The sequence below is a fragment of the Pholcus phalangioides genome, unplaced genomic scaffold (assembly GCF_987345545.1).
Source record: "Pholcus phalangioides strain wild (caught in Gottingen) unplaced genomic scaffold, Ppha-v1.0 ptg000007l_1, whole genome shotgun sequence".
Taxonomy (NCBI): domain Eukaryota; kingdom Metazoa; phylum Arthropoda; class Arachnida; order Araneae; family Pholcidae; genus Pholcus; species Pholcus phalangioides.
This window is the reverse complement of record NW_028301600.1, coordinates 43009235-43022797: the sequence shown is the minus strand read 5'-3', so window position 1 is coordinate 43022797 and position 13563 is coordinate 43009235. Positions and strand designations below refer to the sequence as shown.

At 34.5% G+C, this 13563-nt stretch overlaps 1 protein-coding gene across 9 annotated transcripts in view; it reads left to right on the top strand.

Annotated features, from left to right (window-relative positions):
- The window catches only part of HUWE1 (HECT, UBA and WWE domain containing E3 ubiquitin protein ligase 1), a 564154-nt gene that overhangs the window by 157800 nt on the left and 392791 nt on the right, over positions 1-13563 (top strand). For all 9 annotated transcript variants that reach the window (XM_089233267.1, XM_089233272.1, XM_089233273.1 and 6 more), the window contains exon 22: positions 8453-8559. In XM_089233267.1, the coding sequence (XP_089089393.1) occupies positions 8453-8559 (107 nt within the window). The remainder of the gene's footprint in view (positions 1-8452; positions 8560-13563) is intronic.

Below are 13563 nucleotides of genomic sequence, written 5' to 3'. Positions count from 1 at the left end.
TATCCCTAGAGAATCCTGCTCTCTTGAAAGGCTAATGTTTCTTAAATGGAATATGCATTTTTGAATGCATGTAGCTTGTTCCACGTGCAACAGTACAAAGAAACTAATTGATTTAGTTTGATATATTAAGTGTTAAAAACACAATAATTTTCAATTTACTTCAAAATTGAAATTTTGACAAATTGTAATTGAAATAAGGGAAAAATGCCCATAAATGTCAATTCTGTCAAAAAAGTTTATATCAGGCTGAAGTTTCTGAATATTTTTTTTTTAAATACTTTGTTGGAATTTTTATCTGTTATTTTTGCAAAAAAAAAAACAAAACTGTTCTATTTATGTTACATTGACCTTTAAACAGTTAATTGCTAACTAGTTCCTATAGACTCTGCAATAGCGATGGGATTCATGGGTGAGGTGCAATCCACATATTTGCCAGACATCAATTCATTGTACTAATGCATAAAATCCATGGTCAAGCAGAATATGCTGCAGTGTAATGTATTCATACGATAACACATTTTCTCATGCTGTCCAAGTAAATATGTATTTTGTTTTGTGTTTACAGAAATATGTCCTGTTTTTTCTACCCATTATGCTAAAATTGAACTATTCTAGATTTAAATACACAAACCGAGAAATACATGCAACATATTTATTCAATCAAAAAGATGTAAATTTTCTTGAAAATGTTTGTGCAATAGTGTTTTTTTAGGTCAGATCTAATTTTCGAAACAACTTTCAGGATATTCTAATTTTTGAATCAAAGGTGAAAAAATAATTGTACATTTTACCACTAGAAGGACAATATTTTGTTCTACCTAAAAGAACTGATACCGTTCAAAATGAATGGAGGATATGTTTAAATATATAGATACGAGAGTATATAGTTGAGCAATTGAATATAGAAAATTTTTCAAATTTTATAATTAGATTTCATTTTTACTCTTCACTTCAGAGGCACATATGTTTTATGAATTTTTTAATGATTGTTTTCAAGTTAATAATTGAGGTATAGGTAAGGTGTACCTACCTATAATTAAGTTAATTTTTTCCATTTTTTTAATGGCTATTTTGACACAACTAACACACACCCATCTGAAAATTTTTTTATGGTTTTGACTCAGGTTTAAAGACGATAATACCAACCTGTAAGTTCCTCATTGCATAACTGATTAAAAAAAAAACAAACATTATAATTAGAATTGTATTACTGCACATCACACTTTCTATACTTTTCAATACGTTCGTTACATTAAGAACACATTTTCAGGATTGAAAATGTATCGCTTGTTTTGTTATTACATAGCGGACCTGAAGTCACTGTCTTTTGTTAGTTTTTAGTTAATTTTTTTAGTCTTTTGTTGCTGTTTCCTGAACAAATGCGGGTCTCTCAGCTTTTTAGCTAATTTCAACAAGAAGGAAATTAACTTCGCTAATTTTTCTTTTTTCCATACAAGTCAACCAAGTATTTGTTGAGACTAAATTGAATGTGTTGGGGAAAACACGCACTGGCAAATGAATGATATGCTCAAGGAATGCCGTCAAGCCATCTGATCAACGCTATACCTCGTTTTGTAAAACTTGAGGGTTTCCGAAATATTTTTTGAGAATATTATATTTTCACTTTGAGAATATTATATTTTCACTTTGAGAATATTATATTTTCACTTTGAGAATATTATATTTTCATTTTGAGAATATTATATTTTCACTTTGAGAATATTATATTTTCACTTTGAGAATATTATATTTCAATGCATTGAATGTAGTATAAGAATGTTTTTCTTACCCAGATAACATAAAAACGTAACGTCTTTAACACTAGAATGGCTGGACAGTCATTTTGACAGTTTTTAATTTTGATAACATTATATTCTCAGCAGTATTTAATGTACACATTCCATTTATGGTGGCTTTTCCTTATTTCTGTACTTTTCTCTGTGTACAAAAATTTCAAAACATTGAAGGTTTTGTTCGGGTTTATACCTAAAACGGCCAAGAGCAGTCATTTTGACTGCTATATGTAAATTGTATGTTTTCTCCTTGTGGTGGGCATTGATGTGAACTTCAGCGGTTAGGTTTATTCCCTGATGGCACACACAACACAACATATATTTAAGAGTATCGTATCAATAAGAAAAAAATAAATCAAATATATATACTAGTTGTTTTTCATCATGTTACTAGGCAATCTAAAATGTTTATTGGCAGGGACAGTATGCATCCACAATCAAAACACTTATGTTATTGAGCGTATAGCCTTTGTCATAAAAGTTGAAACTTTTTTTCTGATTGTTCACCTGGCAAGCTCGGTTTTTGGTTTTGTTCTGACATTTCATGTCACCATCTGCTTTGAAAGCTTCCTAGGAAACAGGTTCATTCACAGTGTGTAGAAATGGCTCTTCAAAAAATGATGTATTAGAGCAGAATAGTCTTATTTTATCAGTGCTGAATGATATTTCGGACAATAGATCTGAGGACTTACGATGCAAACTCTGAACGAAAATCATGATTTTCTGCTATATCTACCCAAAAGAGAAAGTAGTGATTCTGGAAGTGACTGGTCTGAAATCGGATTATATTGATTAAAAAGAAAGACAAAGATGTATTTTTTTTCAATTGTATATTTTTCACAAGTTAATTTGTAATACAAAATTTTAATGGTGCCCTAGTTTTTCCTTGATAGTGTAAATTTATATTGCATAATAGTATGTTATCCATAGTGTGCGCACACAACTAAATAAAGTGAATTAAAAAGACTGTCATGTACATATGTAAAGGTGTACACCATCAAAATGGTGCAATGTACGATATGATGTAAATGCAATACCTTTTTTTCATTCTAAATCTTGTCCAGTTTCCCTCATAAGTTTTATATTTATTGTTGCAAAGTAATTTTATGGGCATCCTGTATGCATAACAAAAAGTAAATTTCTTCAAAATTAACAAATTGACCATGTGTGATATTGCTTTTTTTATTGTAAAAAAATTTGTGTGATTAAACATATTGACTAAAAAGATGAAGCAGTCAAAATGACTGCGATCGGTCCTTTTAGGTATAGTGTAGTCCGGCCCGTCTAGTGTTAAGTATAAACGTCAAACAAATTTCATATAAAAGAGTTCCTGATTAATTTCACATGGAATTTCTTATTCATCTATTAAATCTACCAATGTAATATTAGTCTGCTTCAGGGTGTCCACCATCACGGAAAAGTCATGAAGTCCTGAAAAAGGCATAAAATTTCAGTGGTCAGATTTTTTTTGATTCTCCAGGGATCTTTCTTTTTTTCAATTTTTCCCCTTAAAATCTAGGCTCTAAAGAAGCTGTGGCATTCAATATTTTTCTTTTTTCTCGGGTTTTATTTATTTTTTGCTCAGGTGGGATGTATGGGTGAGTAGCAATAGAAAAGAAAAATGCCAATGTGTAGCCACCCTACATTAGGTCAGACACTATTTGGGTGGGGCAAAAAAGCTACTAAGACTGGATGAACAAATATGACTTTTTTTTTTTGCTTGTCCAGACTTTTCAACATCTAATATTCCCCCTCAAGCAGTGTTCTCAGGATCACATGACAATTCCTAGGGGTGCGACTGAATAGATAGATCACAGCAGTAGGTAGTCCTCTTGGGAACAATATTGGTTTTCTGTAGAAAGAACATGACCCCCCCCCCCACCCCACATTGTGGAGCAGGGCTGTTATATCTTTCGCGGGTCTGTTAGCATGAGTTTTCACGGGGGGGGGGGGGCACTGTAGTGAATTTATAGCATAAAGAAACAATGATGGCGATTGTCTCCAGGCCTTGGGGCTGCAGCCTTGCTAGCCCCATCCTTGTGGGGGCCAGGTGTATGAGCACGAACTCCCCCCTTGCGCAAAGAAAGTTGTCTGTCTTAATTATCATCCACTTTTTTAAATCTCGGATCTTTACAGATTAGCTACAGCGAACAACGAAATCATACAGTATACGCTTGTGATAGAACGAGAGAGTTCAAGAGAAGACAAACATTGGACTCATTCGCCATTAATTGTGTTATGACGAAACTTTTAGGCTGAATTTAAAGGAATACCATAGTGTTTCTAACAGTGTGCTGCTTCACGGCTTGAGGAGCGTGGTGGTCAGCTGAAAATATTATTAGAAAGGAAATTTTAGCTGAAGGGTGTATGCATGAATGGATTGCATTGAATATTCTTGATCTACTGGGGGATTTGGAATATTCATGATCTCGTAAAGGTGGTTGAAGTCATGGGTGGGGATACTGGGGACAATAAAGACTATGTCCCGCCCCCGATTAAAAAAGTTACAGGTATAGGCAGAACAGCTGAAGGTGGACATTAGGCAAACAACCTGTATCCACTTATTATTTTGTGGGGGGGGGGGGGGGCTGGCTTATGTTGGTTGAGGCCTTAGGGTCCAGTTTCTATGGTGCATTGTATTTAAATCAACTTTAAATTAACAGTTTTTAAGAATTAAATTTTTTTTTTTTGTAAATTCACTTGCATTCCCCCTTTTATTAAAACCCTCTATTTTATTAACCCAAACCTGCCTAGGTGGTTGCTACTCAGTTTGGGAACCACTGATATAAGAAATGTCCTGCTTGTCAAATGCAAGGCGTCCACTCATCCTACTTTTTTGTGAAATGTCTCATTTTTTCCTTTTTTAACGAAATCTTATCAACTAAATTAGTACTATTGATTGTAATTGAGGAGGGAATCATCAATATATTGCCAAATAATACAAATCTAGTATATTGCAATTATTCTGCCAAAGTAGAAATTGTATTTTTCAGGGTATTTGGGGGGTAGGGTGTATGTGGACAAGTTGGTGGTGTAGTAATTTTCCATTTGCTGAGTTTGAGGGTTCTACAAGTAGAGTAGTCATTAAAAACTTCTGCCTGGTTGAAAAAAAATGATTTTGTATTTACTACTGTTCATGCACAGTAACATTCATCGTCAAAATTATGGTGCACATTTTATGTATAGGTGAAACAACAGTTTGCATAACAAAGCAGTTGGGTACAGACCTATGTTAGGTTTTGTGGCTTGGATGATTCCCAGTGGTATGCAGAGGCATAAACAGTATTTACAATGCTCAAGTAGAGAGCTTTAAATGAAAGTGCTTCATTTGTCAAAAACGATTACACTGGCATTGACCACTAAAATTTAAACAAATAATTTTTAAAAGTGATGGACAATGCAGTAAAACCATCTGGTCCACCTTGACTTATTTATATCGGACCTTGTAATTTACACATTTTCCAGTCTTTTTGAAAGTGGTATCAAAAGAGCGTCATTCTTAAAAACTTACATATCTTTATAATTTGCTGTTTGTATTGTCAAAGAGTTGACAGACTATAGTGTGAAAGACTCCTAAAAAAGAAAGTAATATATATATATATATATATATATATATATATATATATATATATATATATTGTGAGGACAGCAGAAAATAATTATCTGTGGTTGCTAAGACCCTATTTTGGCCAGAAATTGTTATTGTAACAAAATCATTTTGCTTTGGCTCGTGTCAATCTTACAGGATACTGAAATAGTGCTATGAAAAAAAAGTGTTTTTTAAAGAAAGAAAATTCTAGGATTTTTTTTTCATTATGCTGTTTTGTCCAAGGGTGGTACCCTCCCCCATCTTATTTTTTCTAATTTTTTTGACTGGAAGCTGTAAATGAGAAAAGGTCACCAAAAAGTCCCTGAATTTTGCTTTTGATAGACACCCTGTGCTTCATAATTTCATCTAGCATTGATGAAGAAAAATTACCACCAAATGCTCTAATTTCTATGAGTTTTCATTGAAGATTCAGTGGTTTGCCTCACTACATTTTTAGCAATATCAGTGTTTTTATTTTATTATTTGTCTGTCATTAAGGATGCTTTCAATTAGCCAAAGTGAGTATATCTTTATTGATAGAAATTCAATGTCATAATTTAACCAAATATTTGGTGCAAATAGCTATGATAGTGCCCACAGCATTACCAGTCAAATTGACTGCTGATGGTCTTTTTAGGTGTAACATAAAATACAGTAAAACCTTAATAAGTGGTCACCTCAAGTTCTTGAAAAATTATGACGGCTTAAGCGGAGTTCCGTCAGTTTTAATGTGCGATGTTACGGAAATCGCATAAATTTAAAGTAATATGACATTTATTAAAGTATGAATCAAAATAACAATATATTAATAAAATTTATAGATTGCGAAACAAAAAATAACAGCAATTTTTTCTCTTATTACTTAAATTATTGTGGTGAAATGTACTGTACACTTTGATTTATACTAGTAATTTTTAATTTAGACTAACAGAGCAACTCTTTGAATTAGTAGCTTTTCTTCATAACAGAACTCTATTGCACATTAATTTTACATGTACATCAAATTTAATTTTAGTGTTTGAATACACTAAACCAGTGTTTCTTAACCTTTTTCAGCTCATGGCCCCCCATGGATCACATTTTTTTCTCGTGGCCCCCCTGTCCTATCCAGGGCCCCCCCCCCTACCCTCATTCAAGAGTGAGATACTTTCTATTTTTTCTTATGAATAGAATTTTAATAAATCAGATCAATCTCTGTAATCCTGGCTAGGCATGGATTCAAAAATGGTAGATTATCATCCCTCCCAGGAGTCAAATTATATGGTAAAAAATGGTCTGTGTAAAATACGGGACGATCCAACGAACCTGCACGATAAATCGAGCCTCCCAGCACATCAAATGTTGTTCTGGCGGCCCTCCATACTTAGCTGGAAATAACAGCTTGCATATGAAAATCATAGTACCAAATCCCATATAGTGCAGTCACCTCCCATTATAGACATGAAGGCACGGATCATGCCCACATAGACCCAAGGGTTAAGAAAGAACCCCTGGTTCTATGGACGGATCTCATGAATTCTGAAAGTAGCAATATTTTTCAACCATGTTTCACTTTTAAACCTTTTCTCATCACAGTTCTCTATAACTCTCTTCACCACCTGTCATGGATCACCTTTCTTCTGATTTTCTCCCGTGGCCCCCCTAGAATATCCCAGGACCGCAAGGGGGCCATATGGCCCCAGGTTGAGAACCACTGCACTAAACAATTTGATATTTCATCAGTAGTTCATGATGCAACTACAGAGTAATCTCGAACACTTTTGACTTGGTGGAGGGGCCCTGGGCAGGGAAAAGTAAACAGAAGACCTCAACCTGGGAAAGAATGTCTAATTTTTTCAACAAAGATATTTTTTTTAAATTTCAAGCCCTAAATTAGTAGAGCCCATGCTTTTTATGATTATTTATTATCCGTGCCCTTTGCACTTTGACCTTAACTTTGATTCTTCGATTTCCATAATTTTTTTGATTTCCTTGCACTATATGTAATTGTTGACAGATCAATAAATTTTGGTTTTGCCGGAGATGCCTGCTTACGTTGCTTCTTGCGACAGAGCTTGGGTGTCTCGCGGTTTGTCCAGTTTCTCCAATGTATCCCAGGCAGAAATGAGATCTAGCATGAACAGTCCCCAACGTTCCAAAAACCTTGGTCGGCAAATGAACTTCCCCAGCATAACTTTTGTTACTTAAACTGTTCCATTTGGTTACATAGGATTTTATGGTGACTTTAAGCATATGGCAATGCTGTTAACAAGCTCTTTTTTTAATGGGATCCATAAAAATAGTCTGTTCCTCTTTCTCATACTTTTTCATAGTGACGACTTAACCGAAATTAGCAACAAGTAAACGAGGGTTTAATAACATTGTGGTCTATGAGAGCTGGAAGGGTCTGAAAAAAATGATTTAACCGGAGTGACGACTTAACGAGGTTTTACTGTATTTCAATTCCAACAGTCGAAACATGATGAAAATCAAGGGAAAAGATATCAAAATGATAAGCATGGTCCTTCTAGTGTTAAACTCATTCAATCTACTTAATGGAAATTTTTTTGCCACAGATATGTGCTAGAAGAACCTTTTAGATGAATGGGAATGCATATTACAGCTATTCTGTAAATTTAGACAGTTCGACACTTAAACATTTCATGAACTACAAAATTTCTTTTATGAACTCTTAAATTTCTGGGTAGTTATTTTTTGAAATATGTGTATACACACACATACACAGTGACTCTACTGTATATTGATACAAATCATTAGGTTGAAAAATTAACTTGAAGTTTATTCTTGTTATACAAGTGAAATTAAATGCATTTTCTGTATTAACAAAGATGGGTGCATACTGTAAGTGATGCATTGTTTGAATGAATGTTTTTCTTGATTTCATAGAAATTGTTTAATTTCTATGAATTAAACAATTTCTTTAATAGAATTGTTTAATTGAATAATATTGTTTTTTTCAATTGAACTGATCGTACTCCTAGTTATAGAATTTTCAGTTTTTATTCATGTCAGTTCTTTTAAATCTCATTCAATTTTTCTTTCTTTATTGGTGGCAATATTTAATCTACAGCAACTGATGTAGTTACAGTCTATGTGTTTCAAGAGCCAACTCTTTTGTCATCATTGCAAGATAGTGGTCTCACTGCCATCATTCTACATGCTCTATTACATAAAGAAGTATGCATCCAAGTCTATATCTAGTTGAAGTTTATAAGCTTTTGAAAAAATTTGTAGCATTAATTAACATGTAATCTTATCCTATACTTGATAGAGCTGCATAGTGGTACTGAAAAGTACCATTCTGAGCTTGTCAAATGACTATTAAATTACAGTGGAACCCCCATGAATCATATCAGCCATGGTACAGAAGCTTTGAAACTTTATATATGAGAAAGAGCTGCGCATGAATTTATTGCTCAGTCAATGTAACCTTAAGTAATGGGAAAATATTGATAATACAGTAGACTCTAACTCGACACCCCAGGGTTTCACTCTAAATTTTTGTCCGATCATTTTTGTGTACATAATTATACACATTCCAACAATTGTATTAAATAAAATGCTAATTCTCAGTACTTTTTATTCGGGTTGTTTCAAAGTAGAATCAAAACGTATAAAAATTTACCTCATGAAAAATAATCAAGTACATTTGCTTGTTTTTCTTTCCGAAGAGAAAATTTTATTTCTACACTATTCAGTTTATACTGTGATTATTCGGCTTTTTCCTGACTGTGTAACGATTAGCTTGCATTTCCAGGTTCTTTAAGATTTTACCCCAGTAATCATTGAATGGATGACAACAATGAAAGAAACAAGATTTTGATTAAACTATAAGCATTTATTCAATTATATATTAACTATTAATATTACGCTTTATCAACAATTATCACAATTAAACCTTTATCTCAATATTATAACAATAAAACAGAACGGTCTCACCGCCATGTCCAGATTTTCACGTATTAGTTCACATCGTCCGATAGACACTCCCAGGTGTCTACCTCACTGCAGAATAATCCCTGGTACCAGTTTCAGATGGGTTTGGTGCCCCAAATACGTTGAGGTCACAGCTCAGCCACTGCGTAAGGAACTGGAGGTAAACGTCCACGGGTAGCCGGTCTGGCCACTAACCAATCCACAGGATCACGACGACGTTGGGTTTTCGCATGGAGACCAGAGATGAGACAGGTGAGGTGCCAAGGGCACACCTTTACAGTTTCAACACATTTCAGAGAGACAATCTAGCTCACACCTCAACAGGGCGTGACGCCTTAGTGATTAAGACAAGACGTTAGTCGGAGGAAGGTAGAAGTATTAGAGCATAAGTCGTAGTGAAGCACATCTCTATCTGGTTTTTATATAGCAGCATTCCCATAATGCTCTACGACAGAACCAATCACAAGATTGAAGGTGCAGTATTGAGCTTGCATCTAATTTACATAATTTCATGAGAGAAAAGGAAATATTGTAAAAGTTATAATACTGAATCTGGCAACCAAACATAAAATGGCGTCCGATCGGCGGACATACGATCGATCCCCCAATTTTCTGTAAAAAGTTTTCATACTTAGGATAATTCCTAATTTCCTTGATTGAGACTTTTTGTGAAATCTTTCGCTTTCTCTTGAATTATTGATCCTGATAATGGGATTGAGTGAAATTAAGGGATTTGAACCACAAAAGAGTTGCATCCTCTACATCGCCGAATCACTTTCTTATGCATTTTCTGCTTTGTTCACAAAAAGATTCAAATGCTGAAAAAAGATTTCCCTCATTTTCAGCAAAAGATGAAATGGGTTCCATGCATTTCCATATTCTTCGGTGAGTTCACTGAGTTTTCCAGATTCTAGTTTTTTGAAAATTTAACTTTGGGTTTTACATATTACATATTTAGCGTCTAACCAGGTTTTAGCTCTTTTTCTTGTACTCCTTTTCCAAGAAATCGTAAAACCGAGTTCCATCAAAAACATTCTCCGCAACAGACAATATCAAAACTCACAATAGATAAGTTTTTTTCCCTATTGGATGTTGACAATTTCAACATCAAAAGGGATCACACCACACTTTAGGGATCATCTACACTTCTTTTGGTCATGAAAAGAATTAAAGACCTGTCCTGGAAACGCCACTAAAATGATAGGTCTGCCAAGCAACTTCAAACATTCATTCTTCACATCCACTCCCCCCACCCACCCACAGCGCAAAAAAGACACCCATCTTATAGAACAAAGAAACAAATGATTATCGACGTACCCACGGGCAACATCAAAAATTCTTAGAATGGTAACACACGGGCAATTGTAAAAACCAGTCGTAGAAAAGGGACAAAAATCGTTGTCGACTTGAGCGGAGTTAAGCCAAAAATGTGTAGAGTTAGAGTTTCTCTTACATTGAAATCAGTATTGTGTCAACCAAGGGAATAATAGATGTCGAGTTATCCACGTGCCGAGTTACAGAGAGTCTACTGTATAAGTATTTTTTGATTATTAATACTTTTTTTGCATAAACAGCATTCTGATAACAAACAAAAAAAAGAATGAAAAGCAAAAAAAATAAATAAATGAAAGAATAGTCTACTGGAATTGATTACATGTATGAAGCATAAATTTTAGTCTAAGTTAAGACTTTTGACTTTGGAAAAAAGTGGGCATTTAGGACTTATGAATGGGGTCAAAGATGTTTGGTTTATTAGCAAATACATTTAGGAAGTTATAAGGTAATATGGAATACTATTTTAATTTTTTTCAATTATTCCAATTTAAAACAAGAACCTGAAACACTGTAAAATTTGTATTCTTCACTTTGCATTGACACGTGTATTGTGTTTAAAAGAGAAGGAATTATTAAAAAGGTGTGGTTTAAAAATAAATGTTATGTCTTAGAGAAAGGCTTTTAAAAATTTCTCATCTGGTAATATGGAATACAGGGTTCAAAATGAAAACTAATTGGAATTGATCAAAAACCATTAAATGAATCTATGACAAGTAAAAACGAAAATTTGAGTTGATGCAGGGTTTCATAGTTTATTCACATGTTAAGTGCAGTCTTCCTTCTGTTGCCCAAAATGATCAAGGTGGGCCACAGAGGACAGGACACTTATTATTTATAGACCTTTCCCCTTTTATCTTATTAAACTTTCCATCTTTGAAGAGATATTCTAGCCCAACTCAGAAAATACTCATAGTATTCCATATTATGCAGCAAGTCTTTTAAAAAATGTCTAGGGCCTTGTAAAAAAGCCAACCTCATTTTCAATAGGAAAACCCAGGTTTTTTTAATATGATGAGGAAAAGAAAATGTATTTATTCTCCTGTTTAAAATTATGCAACATAAGTGTATATACAGGATAAATCTGGCCCATTCTGCCAAACGAAAGGGGGTGATAGACGAGCCCAAGTGGATCATGAAACACTCCACCAACCTTATCCTATATCAAACCATTTTCAAGTTAAATTGGATAATAGATTATAAGAAAAAATGTGTCAAGTCTAAAAAAAGCCTGCATTTGTGAAGTTTCCAAGAGACTTGCATGTAAACTAAGCACATATTAAGAAAAAACTGTATAAAAAAAATCCTATAAGATGGCATCTCATTTTCATCAAAATATCTGGATTTATTGCCGAGCTACAAGCGCTGAAATATTTGGAAAGTTCAAAATCGAATTGTTGCCAAAATTTTTCATTTCTAATTACGCTAATAACTTTCTTGTTACAGTCAGTCTAATTTTCCAAAACCTTGTCTATTGCATCAGGTTTCGAAAGAACCTACAATAAATTATATCAGTGTTCTAGTTCAGGAGAAATTTCGGCTTTTGTGATACATCACAGAAATCTGTGTTTGTCAAAGTAATTTTGGTAAGTACTGGCGAGACAATTAGGTTTTTCACTTCACCAATCTCTCAGCAATTAAAGCTCACCATTAATAACAGATATCCTGTAGATGTTAATGATCCTGTAATGTCACCTTGTGTGATTCTGTTTGCAAAATTAAATGGTCGTTAAAATCTGTAACCACCAGTTCTGAATTTTCGTCTAATATATACTTTGACAAACATTTATTTCAGTGATGTATTACAAACAAAGGGCTAAATTTCACCCAAACACTGATATGGTTTATTCCATGCTTTTTCGAAAGTTGGTACAATGCACAAGTTTTTGGTAAATTAGACAAATTGTAGCTAGAAGTCCTTCCGGGTGATTCTGTGGGTGGGAACGAATCAGGTAGGAGCGAATATTAGTGAGTCTCTGTCAGAGTACCAGGATTTACTATTATCCGCTAGGGAGGGGGGGGGGGGTCAGATGTGGCAGTGATTCCAGTGCTGCCAAGGGGTAGTAGAAGGTATAGGAGTAGGATCCAACAATTCAATATAGGCTTGAAGGACATTTGCTCCTCACATGGCGTCACATCTTTGGAGCTTCCCGCATTTACTGATAGGTGGCTTCGTTCAGATGGTATCCATCTAAATAAGAGGGGGGTCTGGGAGGTTTACGATAGTCTTAGGTTAGGTTTTTACTTCCAGACCACGTAGTCGGGAATGCGGGTTAGTTAATGATAATCATAACAGTACTGACGGGGAATTACCCACCACTGACTTGAATGGCTTCTCGATCGACAATAAATCACCGGGTAAATAAAAATGTGTGCTAATTAATGCCAGGAGCTTGGGTAATAAGAAAGATTTTTTAGGAACTATGATGGTTGTGGAGGGCCTGGATCTTATAGCCATTACTGAATCTTGGGCAAAGGATGGGGATGAATCTTTTTTTACACATCTCAGGATACGATACTTTTTTGAGAAATAGATCTGATAGGAAAGGGGGTGGAGTGTTGATATTCGTGAAATCATGTTTGAAGGCTAGAGAGTGTAACGTGAAGAGAAATGATATTGAAACTGTATGGGTTGAGCTTGAGAACAGAAGACATTATAAACTTATTGTTGCGGTTTGTTACAATCCACCGAATAGGGATCCAAACTACATCGCCAAATTGCATGATGAAATTTCCTACATGTGTAAGCGTAAGAGGGTTCTCATACTAGGGGATTTCAATTACCCAGGTATTCAATTGGACAATAATTGCATAATTGAATCAAGGAAGGTCCAGCAGTTTGCCTTCTGTTCCATTTGTAGATGTGATTTTTCTGTAGCACACCAAGGCAAAGCAGATGTATAAAACACATTC